The sequence below is a fragment of the Eleginops maclovinus genome, chromosome 18 (genome assembly GCF_036324505.1).
Source record: "Eleginops maclovinus isolate JMC-PN-2008 ecotype Puerto Natales chromosome 18, JC_Emac_rtc_rv5, whole genome shotgun sequence".
In the NCBI taxonomy this organism is placed as follows: domain Eukaryota; kingdom Metazoa; phylum Chordata; class Actinopteri; order Perciformes; family Eleginopidae; genus Eleginops; species Eleginops maclovinus.
The window spans coordinates 3,223,670-3,239,590 of NC_086366.1; the positions used below are offsets into that span (position 1 = coordinate 3,223,670).

The 15,921-nt window shown below is 43.5% G+C and overlaps 1 protein-coding gene across 1 annotated transcript in view; it reads right to left on the reverse strand.

Annotated features, from left to right (window-relative positions):
• The window catches only part of LOC134880335 (calsyntenin-2-like), a 260,050-nt gene that overhangs the window by 48,087 nt on the left and 196,042 nt on the right, over positions 1-15,921 (reverse strand). The window contains exons 6-8 of the mRNA XM_063907247.1: positions 7,536-7,721; positions 4,449-4,706; positions 3,676-3,797 (exon numbers count right to left, since the gene is read on the reverse strand). Of these exons, the coding sequence (XP_063763317.1) occupies positions 3,676-3,797; positions 4,449-4,706; positions 7,536-7,721 (566 nt within the window). The remainder of the gene's footprint in view (positions 1-3,675; positions 3,798-4,448; positions 4,707-7,535; positions 7,722-15,921) is intronic.

Consider the following 15,921-nt stretch of genomic DNA (forward strand, 5'->3'; position numbering starts at 1 on the left):
AGTACAGTGAGGACGAGACTACAAACCAGTTATAGAACCGTTGATAGCCTCTTGCAGCTGTCTCGGTTGTTCTACCCTCCCTGACTCCGTTATGGGCCTTTAAACCCGTCATATGCACAATCCTCCGCCTTGACGGTAACAGATTGCATTTCATATTTCCCCACTGCTTCCCACTAAATCAGAGAAAGTGCCCCCGAGGTTTTGCATGATTGGTTTCCTGTAAAAAAAAAGTGTTTTTCACGGGGCTAGCTGAAGGTAATGAGCTAACTTCCACATTCAATTTAGCCTCCTGGTGGAAACATCATTTAGATCTCAATTATCCCAGTGATTTTTTTACCCTGTTGTTTTTCACAGATCAAGACTCGAGGTGACTTCACATTGATTTCTTCCTCTTGCTAAACTCCCTCCGCCCTGTAGGACAAACACACAATGCAGGCTTTGTTTTATATGTACACAGGGTGTGCATTAATCCCTGTAATATCAACCCCCGTCCACTAACGTCCACTAACGAACTAATAAAGCCTTACTTGATATAAACCGTAAAAAGGGTGTGTTTGAGCTCTTCCATTCACTGCATTTTCTGAACAACTACGTTACCCAATGGGTTTTTGATTTCAATTGGACTGCAATCCAATGTTCCATATTTTTTAAACACATGCAGGGACTCTGAGCCCGCAGTAATGGCCCATGAAGGAAAAAAGCTTCAAGATTGACAATCTTCTTTGAACCGCTTGGATGCAAGTCCGCCGTTAAAGAATATGAAGCTGTGCACAAAAGACACGTTCAATAGAGGCTCAATGCAAAGCAATTCAATGGAGTCAATAAAAAAAACCCGAGGCCATCTCTCTCAACAATGCACATGGCAACGATAGAAAAACTTTAGATGCTGATCACAATAGACCCATGCACATAGAGCCATGAACCGCTGCTGGTAACTACTCCGTGCCTGGGTTTAAAAAGATAGCACTCTTTTTTGTTCCAGCAGGTAAAACTAATATCTGCAACCATCTCCCGGCCCCCCTGTTCCATCATTATGTAGCGCCTCGCAACGCCTGATTGGATTGTATGAGAAATGAATTGGACTTCTGTGATAAAGCAACGTGGAGAGAGGAGGGTATTCAGAAGTTCATTTTGTTTGAAACGACATTAGCAGATGAAGAGGAAGTGGCGAGAAGGCGAGGGGAGATAGCAACTTAATGAAAGTTTCCCTTCTTTCCCCCCGGGGTTTAGAGACAAGGGTGGAGGTGTGAAGACTCCGAAACTCAGTGTAACAACTTTTGCTCAGCCTGGTTTAAAGATACGTGTTTCCTGCATCCATAGGAAGTTCTTTTATCCCCTAGTAATAAAATACATACATTGAAATCGATGTAGACATCGAATTTACCTACTGTCTAAAGGTTTTGACTGCCTAATCTAACAACGGTTATTTCATTAAATGAGGAGAGCAGCTTAAATGTGTAATTCAGAAGGGTGAATGACACTTTATGACACTAGAATTACCACAAACACACCAGCTCATAAAGGGGAAATTGCTCCCTCCAGCCTCCAAACAGCATTCAACCCTCCGTGCAGGTTGCATAAGTTTGATTGCCTTAAAACACATTACAGAGGGAGCTGTGCTTTCTGAGCAAAATACCCAATGGCCGATAGCAAAATCCATTTTAAAACATCACCTTCAATAAAGAAAATGAGCCCCTTTGACAACTTTATATTGCAAATATGTTCTTTGTGACGCGAGAAGCGCTTGAATGATCAAACCAGGATCATTTCTCATATATTTTCAATGACAATCAGAATAATGATCAATCTCTTATGTGGAATCTGTCAAAATAAGTCAAACTAATTGCCATGCAGTGCTGTTTTTCCATATCAGGCAACTCTAATATGGATTCATCTTTGGAATAACCATCGTATTTGAAAAATAAAGCCTTAAAAACGCCAGGTACAACGTGGAATGGACGACTGTTTTGACTCTCTGTGGGAGAACCTGTGTTTAAATTCCTCCAGACTATCCCTCACGTGCACCATGTGTCAGCGGGCTGATGGATGACCTCTTTCATGCTCTCCGTGCAATCAACACCAGTGATGTGTCTGATCAAATTAGCCTCGGGTGCTGCGTCTGGATGTCCGGGCTCAGCTGTTTGTCTCTCCTCTGAATCATATGACCTCGGTTTGTGAGCGCCGGGCCTTGCAGGTCGAGGAGACCTGTCTGACTTTAAGACAGCATCCTTGATCAACAGACAGCTGCTGTCCACACACACACACACACACACACACACACACACACACACACACACACACACACACACACACACACACACACACACACACACACACACACACACACACACACACACACACACACACACACACACACACACACACACACACACACACACACACACACACACACACACACACCGCAGCAAGCGTGTCTTTACTTCTCTTAGCTGTGCCTCATGGAATTATCCTATCCTACAGGAGCAATTACGGGCTCAGTAGTTTGCCCAATAACACGTTGACATGTTGACTGACGGGGATTGAACCACCAGTTAGAGTACAGTCATGTATACCCTGAACCACATCCACTAACTTAAACAATATTGCCAACAATTATGAGGTTTTACTATATAAACAGCTGTCAAAGACTGCAATAAACATGTCCTTTTGTAAATAATAAGCACATCTCAGTGTATCTCTGCAGTGTTGCTCACCCAGCACTGGACTTTGCTCTTTGACTGGACTTGATTCAGTATTGTGACTTGGCTTTGTGATGCAACTATGTCATGGCAGGTGTATTGCTGCAGGATCCAAAATAGCGCTGTGTCAAGTGTAAAGTTGTTTGTATGAGCCGTTCTCGAGAAATCTGCAAGCAGCAACACCACCATCCAATCACTGGGCATGCTCTGACCAGGCATGCTCTTCAATCAGTTCAGTCTTACCCTACTAATACCAACATTTATGTACCAAACACAAAAGCCTCCCAAAGTCGTGTATGCAATCATTTCCAGTTCTGATCCCATGTGAGGTTACACAGGTAACATATAATCCTTAAATACATGGCAGGTGAGGGTAGTACAATAATAGAGCTATTAGAGCACCAACAGGGAGGTGTTCATGGCAAATATGTTATTTTTAGGGTTTACTAAATCAATTAAACAACTTCACAGTTTAAGAGAATTCTCCAAATTAATTGGGGTTAAATAAGTGCGTTCAAGACTACATAAAATACAAACACGTGCTTGTACTGTATGAACACACAACACCATCGATGTGTGTTCAGCTTTTGAAATGTCAGATCCATATGAGGGGTTTTTCCTCCCTTTTGAACCTTAACTGAACCCCAGGATGTTTTCTATCATTAGTGCAACTACAAACCAACATGGATTAAACCCAGAGTGGATGTTTAATCCTGGCTTAATCCAGGTTTAATCCAGGATAGAAGTTTCACAAGTAAATTAAGGTATAAACTGTCTCTCTCGTTGTGAGTCAAGTGGTTGTTATGAAGTACTTTTACTCAGCTTGTACTTTATCTTATTGATCTTTTGCTATACATGATTCTGAGATTGGCTATTACGCTCAACAAGACTTTCAGCATTGCTACTTTTACCTATCAAATCTGAGGCTCACTTCCACCAAGTGTATCCTATGTGTCCCAAAGCATGGCACTCCTACCTGCTCCAGTTTCCAGTGGAACTCGGCCGGTCTGAACGTGTCCACCTGAGTGAAGTCTCTCCTCAGCAGGAACACCAGGCGGCAGTTATGGACATACAGCGAGTAGTGATGACGGTTCATCTCTGTGGGAGGAAGGGAGGAAGAGAAGGAAGTAGGCACCAGGGAGCAAATCATCACTCCTACTCACTGTCAGACATGGAGCTTAATGAAAGCGTGTTTAAAAGTCAATTTGGGACCTAGCTTTTTAATTTGGCTCTTAATTGACTTCTTTTTTGTTCATATCTTATTGAGTTTGTTTTGATTTATTGTTGTGGTAATTGTTTTTCCTTTATCACAGAGTTAGGAGTCAGCATTGTTTCCATTTGTTCTTTGTTTTTTTGGGGGGCTTTTGTAACATTTTGTGAAGCAAATGAAGTTTGCTTGATAATAAAGTTTGGAAAACTGTTCAAAGATAAACTTTATTCATGTCGAATTGGGATTTATTTTCGTACAATTTGACAATTTTTTCAGGTATGGGGACAAGTTCCTTCCAATAATCTTGAATGGAGGTCCAAAAATGATGGCTATGGTGGGATTTGAACCCACACCTCCTCAGAGACTGGAACTTTAGACCCATTGGCCACACTCCCTGATTCAGACGTGTATTTCTGGCTTTTCATGGAATTTCTCGACAATAGGAAACATCTACACTAAAGCCAACTTCATTACTAATAGCACTTACATAAATGTATTTATACTACATTAAAGTAATTGTCAGTCTTCCCCACACTCACCAGTCTTGTCGGAGTTGCACAGCAGAGTCTCCTTCTCCGCTCTGAGCCCGGGACTGGGTCCGTGCTTCATCCAGGTCGCGATGGTGAACTGGTCTGTCAGATTCTGCGGAACCACCCAGTCGGGGATCTTAGCGGCCTGATGACCGTCAAACCTGAAAATCAGGTCGCTGTCCCTGCCGCTGTCAGTCACCAAGGAGGCTGTCCAGTTGGTGGCGGCGCTGGGGGCCGGCAGAAGGTCGGTGCTGCCCGACGAGGCCCCTGGGATCATCGGAAAAAAAAGAGATGCGACAGAAGATGTGTCAAAAACAATCCCGGCAGATATGCGGTGCACTTATTTTGCCCTAACCTTGGCTATGATTACTTATGAGTGAGGCAGATGGCCGCGCTTAATATGTAATCAATGGGCCGAGATGGATATAGGATGTGGGTATTGATTCATGGCTAATGACTTTCAAAAGGAACCAGACGTGAGTCACCTTTCCCAAATGTAGAACATGGCTAACCACTGAAATGTCCCTTTATGGAGACAGAGGGGACGTATTGACCGAGTGCTCTGGGAACACACGAGGAAAGGCACGTCAAGGAGGGTGAGAGTGACACTTCTGTTATACGACCCCCTGTCAATACACAACAGTCATTGCATTGAGCCATCCTACTCCCTTCCTTCTCTTCCCTTTAAAAGCAACTCCATCATCGCTGTCCTCTATACGTCCAGTCCCGAATGGTCTTTGTTTTCAGACTGTCACCTTGACAAACGTCGGTTGACGCTCTCCTTGTTCCTCGATGTGTTTGACATGCCCTCACCAATCAATCTTTGCCCCTCTGTGCGACAGTGAAGAATGCATTTCATGCGTTTGAACCACATTTATAAATCATTTGTAGGAGTTTATGGATTGTAATAAATCACAGTGAAAAGGGAACCATGCTGTTCTGAGAAAGAATTGGAAATGTCGGTATTGTCTGACTTGTCCTGCAAACAATTGTTCCGTTCATCGCTGCTGATAACACGGCGTCAGCACATTAATTGATGTTTTCCCCGGCCTGTAAAGCTCAGTTTTTCCCTAACTGGTACTCATGCCAGTGCCGACGCTCTGACTCCGGTAATTAGATTCCCTCAGTAAATAAATACGCATCGACTTCTCCAGCACCCAGCTGCAGCCCCCTCTTTACCCGATGTCTTTGTACATTATCTCAAATTGATTGTGCTTTAAAAAAGCAATTACAATTTATTCTATTCGCTATCAGATAACGATTATGAGGTGCCTGAGAAAGACTCTTTAGTGGTAAACCATGCATGGACCGGGAGTCAGGGGAGGCAGGGAGGGGACTTTATGCATCCAGATGAGCTGGAATGGGGCTTGTGAAGGCCGTTAGTCAAAGATGATGACTCCAGCCCCCATGCTGGCAGTGCAGCGTGGGCAGAGAAAGGGGGGGGGTCTGCTTTGTTGGCGCTCTGGGCAGCAACATGGCGACTCGGCTGCTCATCAGTCACCGAGGAGAAAGCGCGGTTGCTTCTGAGGCAGCTAATGCCCTCGCTCTGTCACATCATTAGTGACACAGCTTTAAGTTGCTATTCTGGTGCCTTCATTTAGCACAAGGGGTTTGCAGGGACACAAGCGCAGATAAAACAGCAACACGGACAGGGACCTTTCAGATGTGGGTTTAAAAAGAGCAGAGAACAACACCTCGGGCCCTGTCTGACCCTGACACTCCGACTGCGTTTCCCACTGATGCTTTGAGCTGCGACTTACTTCATATTCAAGGCAGCTAATAACTTTCAGTTTGCCGTGTCAGTGAGAAGTCATCTTTGATCAGCCATCTACATCATATTCTACACATCCACCACCATCCTGATAGCCGCCGGGTCCAACTCCCATGTGATTTACTGCTTCATGCCAGAAGTGCACACTCAATCTAAGCTGTTCGTCGTTCTGGTCAAAGGAGAACGATAAGGGCCCATGTCCACAGAGCGCCTCGTATCTTGTTTTTTTTAAAGACATTTCTGGGGGCCAGAGAGTGCCTTTACTATAGATAGTGTTTAAAGTGGGATGACATTGCCTGAACTTGGGACCTGAGCATGCATACTTGGCAGCGGACATCGCATATTGGCTGCTAGCTTAAACCACTGAGCTATCCTGCGGCCCCAACCCTGCGTCTTTTTCTGTGCCTCGTTTGTGATCTGTAATAATGATCAATATATTGTGACGGGACATTAAGGGACATGATTCACTGTTGCCTCACGGACCGTTTCCGGTTGTCATTGTTTTTTAGCTTCACAGTAGCACGAAGCTAATAGGATATTGTGTTTGAGAGTATATGGAGAACGGCACATGGAAGAATATCAAACAAACATCAGAAGAATTGTATAACACTGATATAACGATAGCTGAGTTATGGCTACGTTACGAGAGGGCGACAGAAGACGAAAAAGCAGGATGCGTCGAGGACCTGCCGCCAACCAATGGGAGAAGACTTTACACCAAAACAGAGATGTTAAAATGTTTTGTAACGAGAGATCGGAGCTTCTTCCTGTAAATCTGTAGACAGATAACTACTCGAAAGTGGACTGTGGATCAGTGAAATAGGAGAAGACCTTGGCCGAGTTCCTTTGTAGACCTATCATATCATTGCTGAGAAGCTCCTTGGATTCTATTTGCCTATTCCTTCTTCAAGATTTAGAACCCAACAGATCCAAGCGCTTCTAGTTGGAAATAGCTCAATCTTTCAGAAAAGAGCAGTGAAGCTCATTCATACAAACTGTGAGAGCAGGCAGCTTCTGATTGGTTGTAATGGTTAGAAACAACATCAAACACTTATGGTAGCGGAGTGTAAGGGGAGTGACGCAAAATCAAGATATCTCTTTGATTAAAACCAATATTTGTTGATTCAAAGTGTGAAGTTTGCTCTTTCAAATCCAAGTCATATGCAATAAAATGATTCTGTGCTTCCTTTGTTTTCCTATGGAGTGTGTGGTACCCAACAAGGCGGTGTAGAAATTGACGTTTGACTAATTGCCTTCACAACTTTCACCTCAGTACCGCTGACCTTTCGACACGTAACCAATCACATCACAGCGGCAGAACATACCACAGAGTTTCTGCAGAGACTTCTCAGAGTAGGTCTCGCGGTCGCAGCCTTTCCCGATGTGGTTGGTCTGCAGCTCCACTGTGGTCCTCACCGACGAAAGCGGACCGCCACACGTCTCCAGGTGCATTTTAGGAAACAGCTGCTTACTTCCTGTTCCTGGCTCGTAGTCCACTCGCTTACTCCAATCTGGAGAAAAGAGCAATATGGAGTGAATAGTGTTAGAGATGGAAGAGATTAAACTCCAGCCTGTAAGGACAACACTGTGTAAATGGTTATCTGTAATGCTGTCTGATGTTCACGAGCACACTTGTCGTTGTTTCTTCAAATTGCATGTTTTTTTTCGTCTCATTTTGTCCACTTACGCTGCCATCTGAACGAGACTCCATGTCTCCATTTTCACTGTCACTGATATTTCTGTCCTCACAACTCAATATCCTCCCCGGCAGAATGTTGGCCGGATAATAAAATCTCTGCATTGTTGTTGGAGTGAAGTGCTTGCATTAGCGGCAGTAGTCATTAGGCTGTCACTGTCCGTCCTGTCAGCTTGCAAATGGTTTTCTGTCAAGGCAGGCTATTATTTTGTGCGATTGGTGATGTTTTCTGCTTCCCCCCCTTTTCATTTTTTTCCAGTCTTTGTGCTTTACATTTGTCTGGAAAATGAACTACAAAATGAACGTTGCCTGCTCTGTGTTTTATAGGCGTATTGTTTAAAGTAATTCAATCATTATCAATTTAAACTGTGTACCTGGCATATCCAGAAATGCTGCCAACACAGATTCCCAGCATTTGCTCAGTCAGAAAGTGATACCTTATGTTGGTATATGATAGCATTGTTGCATCATCACAGTATAAAAACAGCAGCAAAATATACCACCTCCAAACTAATTGGGTACCAACAGCTCTACCATTCTATCCCATGAGTATTGTTTGGTAGTTGTGAGTTTCCATCCATCCATCCATCCATCCATCCATCTATCTGTCTATTGCTAGCTCTGCGCTGGAGGCAGAAGCAGGAAGCCGAGCTGACTGCAGAAGAAGAAAGAGAGCAGCTCTTTGTTGCTCACCAGCCTGTTAAATCTGCCATGCTCACTTCCTCACACACTCACCACCTCACACTCCAAACACACTAACACACACACTGCATCTGTTTTGTAGTTGATTTACCACCTCCAGTCTTCGAAGGATGTGGGCTGCAGCAGCACTATGGGATTGTCAGTGGTTGTGATGAGAATAGACGCAAACAATGGTTAAACAAGAACAGAAACACAAAAGGCTCTGCTGGTTTATGTTTCTGTATCTTCCTCTTTCACACATGGCTGCACACAATTACTGTACATAGTGTTTGTTCCGCAATGTCCTCCAACCTGTTGATTACCCCTTTACAAATACACCACTAATCTGTAGGGCACTTTGCACGTCAATGGCTCAAAGAATATCATGCATTGTGAGCTGACGGTTAAAGAGGGCCTATCAGACATTATGGGGGACTTTCCCTTTCCTGTAGTGTGGTATAAAGTTTCAAGATTCAAAGGCTTTATTGTCACGTGCACACAAGCCACAGTGTAGAAATGGCAATGAAGTTCTTGTGCATGTAAATGGTCTGCAAAGGCTAAAATCCCAGTTCACGATACAGGACTTCCCCCCTGCCTGAAATGCCTCCATTGGACTCCTTTGTTTATCTCTGTAACATATTGAGATCACTATGTAACACTCGTGCTTCTGTTGGCCAGTGCTCCAACACACTGTACGTGATAGGCTAAGGGGCGGGATCTGTACCTGTAGGTTTGAAGCCATTTCCAGTCTTTAGGCTAAGCTAATGTTAACCATCTCTTCCTAGCTCAATCTTAACAGGGTTAGGTAATATATCTCAGGTAACCCAGTGCAGAAAGAAGCATCTGTCAGCACTTGTGATGTGGGCTGTGTGCATGCCGGTCTGACCCACTGGATGAGAACGTGCAAGCCCTTCCCATGGAAGTTGCTCGGTGGCGCATGAAGCTAAAATTGCCTGACATGAGAAAAACTGTGTCATTATCTGTTTAAGCCCCGCCTCCAATCCACTCTGTCAGGTTCGGTTTCAGCTCAGTGGAATCAATGGAGATGGAAAAAACCTCTTGATTTGGCCTTCAGCGCATATTTTAGGAAGTAATTCATTAAATAAGTGCTATTAAAGTATTCAGGTGAAGTTGCTTTTGCCTAAAACAATTATACGCTGACTAACAGACATCTCTTTCCCAATGTAAGTCAATGGGGGAAAAAAATTCAGCGTAATCACTGACTGACTCTAGTTTGGCTAAACTTTGCTTCAACTCTTGGCTCACCTCCTGGGGGTATGAGCATGGCATTAGCCGTGTCAATAATGCGGCATGGTCCAACCCATCCCCTATCTTAGCGAACTATACTTTGCAAGGGCACGGTAGCTGCATCCCGGGCTTAACGCCCCGCAAAGTAGTTTTATCCCCTTTAACGGAGAGATCGTTTGTGAAGCTAGACCTCTATCGCTGACACAGCACTGTGGAGACTTTGCTTTCATGGTGTTCTGGCCTTGGTTTGAGAGTGAAAGCATAGCAGATGCCGCGGTAATAACATACGCGGCCAACAACTCGGAGTTAAATGACCTGTGGAGGACTCTGCTTTTACACCGCCAAGCTGGATGCTCACCCAATGAGGGAGAGGACGAGAGGGTGGAGCCTGCAAGGGGTGCGTGGGAAGGAGTGAGGGAACAGGGAAGGCTAAATTAGAAGTAATGGGTTGAGGATGTAATGTGCATATCAATGAGAAAGGGTTGGGTTCGCTTTGGAAGTTGATGATTAAGATGTATGGGTTAGAGAGCACCGGACAAACATGAAGGATCGGCAGAGCTGAGGTACTCCAACTCTCAGCATCTATTAATAGCTTTTAATCTTATGGACTGAACGTCAGCGACTGTTTGTAGAGGGAGCAGCGGCCAGAATCAGTTCACTACTTTTGGTACTCTCAGCAACGCACACACCCATCTCCATATGATCCCACTTGGCATTTAAAGCACTGCTGATACAGACGGTTAAAAAACATAGCGAGTAATCTGAAGCTTTTTTAGCTTTAGCGTTCTTTTATTCAATCATGTGCTCCTCGCTAAAATGAGACAGTTGAAGAAACAGAGCGTTAATGAACGACTTAGCTTAATGCATGAAAGGAAAACGTGGCTCCTCTTGATTACTAGAGAGGATGATCATGTAGGAGATGGCTATGATGAGACATGAAAGCCTGTAGACTAAATAAATTAGAAAGAGTATAGCCTAAAGCCAACGTTAGAAGTTAGAGAGAATGGAAGCTATAGCTAACTCCACACTTTATTGAATGTGTCTATGTATCTGTAACAACTACAAAAGAAGGTTATAAGTGCTCTAAACACCTGGTCCAGATGAACTTATACATGGATAGAACAGACTGACATAGTATAAGGAATAATGCTTTTAGCTAAATTAAATGTGTGTATGTGGATAACAGGAAGTAGTTAAGGTCAAGAAGACAGTTGAAGTTCAGGACAGCAGACAGACAGAGAGGTTGCTGTAGAATAACAGGAAGTTGATAGGGTCAAGAAGTCAACTGGGGGCCGGGATGGCTCGCCCTGTCACTCAGACCCGCACAGCTAAAGATTGCAACACATACCTATTGATTAATATATTGAGTGACACTTCTACGTCGAGATGTTGATTGGATGGATCGTGTTGCCAAGGGGCGTAATCTCTCTCTTTGTGGGAACTTTAGACCCCTCAGCTGAGTTACGCTTTATTTCACTGCCCTTTTGAATAAACGTCTTAGACGAGAGAGGTTGTTTGACTTTATTAAATAGACCTTGAATAAAATAACACAACAATACCTACATTCAAACTGTGCTGAGAGTTTAGGAATGGGGCGTTCACAAACTAAACGTTCAGACCTTTTATCACATTAACTTTGTAAAATCTGATCTGATTTCATCTGCCTCCCTTTTGTTTGTTAATATATCAAATCTACATCTACGACGGCAAACTCGGGTCTCTTTATAAGCAGATGACATGACAGTATTGTTTTCAATATTTGACATAGCATATAACGCATAACGTCTATCAGAAATCGTGTCAAATGAGTACTAAGCTCATGAACGCACTAAAAATAACTTATCAGCAACACGGGTCGGCAGCTAATATGTCAGCCAATTAAAATTGATTGCCGACGTTGGGTAGTTTTAAATATTGAGGAAACTTGTTATTCCCAAAACCCAGACTTTTTTACAGAAGGCAATACAACTTTGACATGAGCTAAGAAGTGTTGAGGAGGGTTTACAGCCCTCTAGTAGAAATTCTTATTCAGCACCACATGCTGGTACATGAGTTTAGGGACTAGGGGCAAACTCACAAGAATAGTAACACAGGCAGTACGGTTATACAGAAGGCCACGAGACAGCTGGTGGAGCTGCACACTGCACATACCAGAGCGACATGAACAGTTCATCCTTTTTGCTTTTGATGATTTGTTTTAATGAGAAAAACTTCTGGAGACATTTCATTTGTTCTTCTGTCATCTTACTAAACAAGTGACTATTGTATATTCATGACTGCTGCTCTTTTTATATGAAGCTTAGCTAAGATATGTAAACATGCTACACACATAAAGACAGTTAGTAAAAAAAACAACGACAAAAAAACCCCAATTTAAACTATTATACTTTAAGACAGACAATTATGTACATGAAATTTGGATATACCAACAAAGGCATGTGCAGTTTACTATTGCAATGTACGTGGAATAATAACATCAAATCAGAAATGGGCAGTATTGTTATGGAAGTTGTGTCCAAACCTTCTGACACTTTTCTGGGCTTTATTTATCCTAACGCAAGTATTTATAAAGCCACATTTTCATGTAAGCTGACCATAAAGATTTTCAGCCATCAGCATTTTATTGGTGAGACTGTTAGCACGTTAGCATTTAGCTCATTACAGGCTCACAAAGTTGTGTGGTATTTTGTATAGCAACCATTGATATGCAGTATTCTTAGCATGCATGATTAAACACATGACAGAAAAGGTTATAGAAAGCCTGAAAATATCGGCCATATTTCCTGGCAGTCATGATCAGTAGTACATAGTCTGCTGTAGGTGCGCTCTGTTGTTTTGGTTCCTGAAAGTCTACAGGAGCATTACATCCTGCAGCTTCTGTTGTGTTTGCAGCCCCCCCCCCCCCACCCCGGGTGTGTGCATTATTGGCTCTTTTAATCTGCTGTCACACACTGAGGTCGACGTTTTCCTTTCATGCATTAAGCTAAGTCGTTCATTAACGCTCTGTTTCTTCAACTGTCTCATTTTAGCGAGGAGCACATGATTGAATAAAAGAACGCACCCAAAATGACTGAAAAGCTGAAAAAAAGCTTCAGATTACTCGCTATGTTTTTTAACCGTCTGTATCAGCAGTGCTTTAAATGCCTAGTGGGATCATATGGAGATGGGTGTGTGCGTTGCTGAGAGTACCAAAAGTAGTGAACTGATTCTGGCCGCTGCTCCTTCTACAAACAGTCCGCTGGGCTCGTGACTGACCCCACCGTGAAGCTGCTGATGGATGTCAACAGAGGGTGTGAAGTGCACAGCTCTCCGATATAATGGGGTAACGGGCCCGCTGGTTGGAAGTAAAGTGAGTTACGGGCCATGGGTGCAGCTTATCGTTAAAACAAATCACGAGACCAAATACAGAAGCAGATGTGGTTTTACACCAAAAGACACATTTGGGTTGCATACCCACAAAGCGAAAGCCTCTGTTTCTATAAGACCCCTAGAAAGAGTTTCACATCACTGATACATATTTGGCAGTGGTATTTTAGTTTTACTTCAAGTCAAATTGTATTATTGGATACTGTTATGATCACACTTTAAATGTCAGGGTAAAACAAGAGTTAGTCGGTGTTTACGAACCCTGTTCAACACCTCCACACACTTTATAGTTTAAGTTTCATCCTGGGAATTGTGTGTGTGTGTGTGTGTTCACTCAGCCTTCATTAAAGGGTTTATTTAAGACCTGATGTCATGTATGAAGCAGCGGTTCGTGTAAAGTCACTGCCGGGCTGCATTTGTGTCCCTGCTAAATAATGTATTCCTGTTTAGGAGTGTCTGTAGGACTGCCACTGACCCACTGACAGCACAAACCCACACACACATCTACAATAACATCCATAAATCACACAGAAAGTACTTGCACGATGTGATTGGGAGGCCTACAGTCAGTCATTCAGAACACACAGACGTACACTGAAGCCCAGCTGTCTCAGAAGCAGTGTGGGTTTAGCGGGAAGATTTTTACGTCTCTGTTGAATTGTGTGTGTGTGTGTGTGCGTGTGTGTGCGTGCGTGCAGAATTCGGAGCAGAACTCACACAAAGTGCCCAGCAGTTTCTCTTTTATTGTGAATAAGAGAGAGGAAGACGAGCAGCAGAGCGAGTAGGGCGGACATGAAAAAACATGAGGAAGTAGAAAACCTCTCACCGGGGCTGTGATCATCGCCAGGAATACAAACTTCTATGGGTTTTTTTGACAGCTCACTGTAGCCTGTATATTTGTTCTCAATGTTTACTTTGAATTCTCTTCTCTACCGTATATATTTATAAGTACTACTTCATTATCCCTGAGGAGTGGCTGTGTTACCGCCGATTCTTAATGTGTGCCCATTAAGAAGCTATGACCACAGGGTACTGGCATCATTATTGTGTTTTTTAACTCTTGTCAATATAGTTTTACTGTGCTTAATTATGGTATTCCAGATGGACCTCATGCATCATTCTGGCAGCCATTGTATATGGAGGCTACTAGTTCAAACTGAATATTTAAATCTCATTTTGAAGATGTACTTCTGCAGTGCAATGAAATATGCTTCTGTGTTTGCATTATTCTTAGTGCCTGTTGGGGTTTTACTTTTCCTGCAGTGTTTTATGTAAGTTTTGGTGCATGTAAATGGTCTGCAAAGGCTGAAATCCCTGTGTTTCCTCCAGAGGGAGTTTCTCTCCCACACCACCCGTGCCACCGTCTCCATTGGACTCCATTGTCTACGCTATGCAACACTCACACTTCTACTGGCTGGCGCTCCAACACTTTGTACGTGATAGGCTAAGGGGCGGGACATCTCAAAGAGATTCACCAATTACAACAGGGCTGGTTTATCAGTCGGAGCGAACTGGGCTCTCGTTTCAGAACGTCTCGTACTTTTTGTACGTGGGCAACATGTTCTCTACTACGATGTTGCGTAAGTTCTTCATGTTTTGCTCCTGCGCTTTGATTGCAAGTGTATTCTTGCATGTCATTCTTTATTATGAGAGACTCAACAACATGTAACACTGAGGCACTCTCATTGATTTGTTATTCTGCATGACCTCAGACACACACACACACACACACACACACACACACACACACACACACACACACACACACACACACACACACACACACACACACACACACACACACACACACACACACACACACACACACACACACAGTATACTGTATATGCACCGTGTGCGTACATACAGCTGAGGTAAGTTTGCAACGTTCTCCCTAAAATGAAGGGTGTGCAGAGCAGAGAGTGAAAGATGGAGAGGAAGGGAAGATGGATCGAGGTGCTTAAGAAAATGATGCATCATCACACTTTCACGCTGTTCCCCGTCTCTGGAGGGTGTGGAAGACCGAGCGTGTGCATGTGTGTCATCAGTAAGTTCTTGCATGCTTTTAAACGTGTGTGTGTGTGTGTGTGTGTGTGTGTGTGTGTGTGTGCATGCAAAAATGCTGACAAAACGTTCTAGTAGTCAGGGGGGGGGGTCGTCATTACTCGTCCCTGCCATCAGTGGAGGAGCCAATTTCCATTTAAAAGAGCACTCTGCTCCCCTTTTTCCCTTTGCTCTCCACCTCTGTCCTCTTCCATCTCCCTCCTCCAGTGAGTGCCATCCTCCTGATCTCTCCTGGCCGTCTCTTTTACCCAGCCATGGCCCAAAAGCATTCATTTTAATGCCTTCATGCATGCCCTTTGAGCGCCTAAGGAGAGACTTAACTAGTTTTTCCCTTCCTGAGTGCTCTGTTTCGTGGAGCGCAAAGATCGGAAGAGAAAAATGTAGTGCTTTTAAAGGTGATGGCTCAGAAAAAAAGTAATAACAACTCAGAAACTTTATGAGAAAATGGATTAGAGGGGAATATTTCTTCCTTTCCTGTTCATGATGGAAGCGTGGTAGGAGATTTTCTGGAGCATGTAGTGGCTGTTATGGCACCAACAGGACAAGTGCTAATGTTGCTCCCTGCTATTAAGTCTGTCTTATAACCTTAAAGGTGATTTGATAACATCTCATCGTTGTGTCTTGTGACCTTAACTGGCCAAAAAAACATTAATATT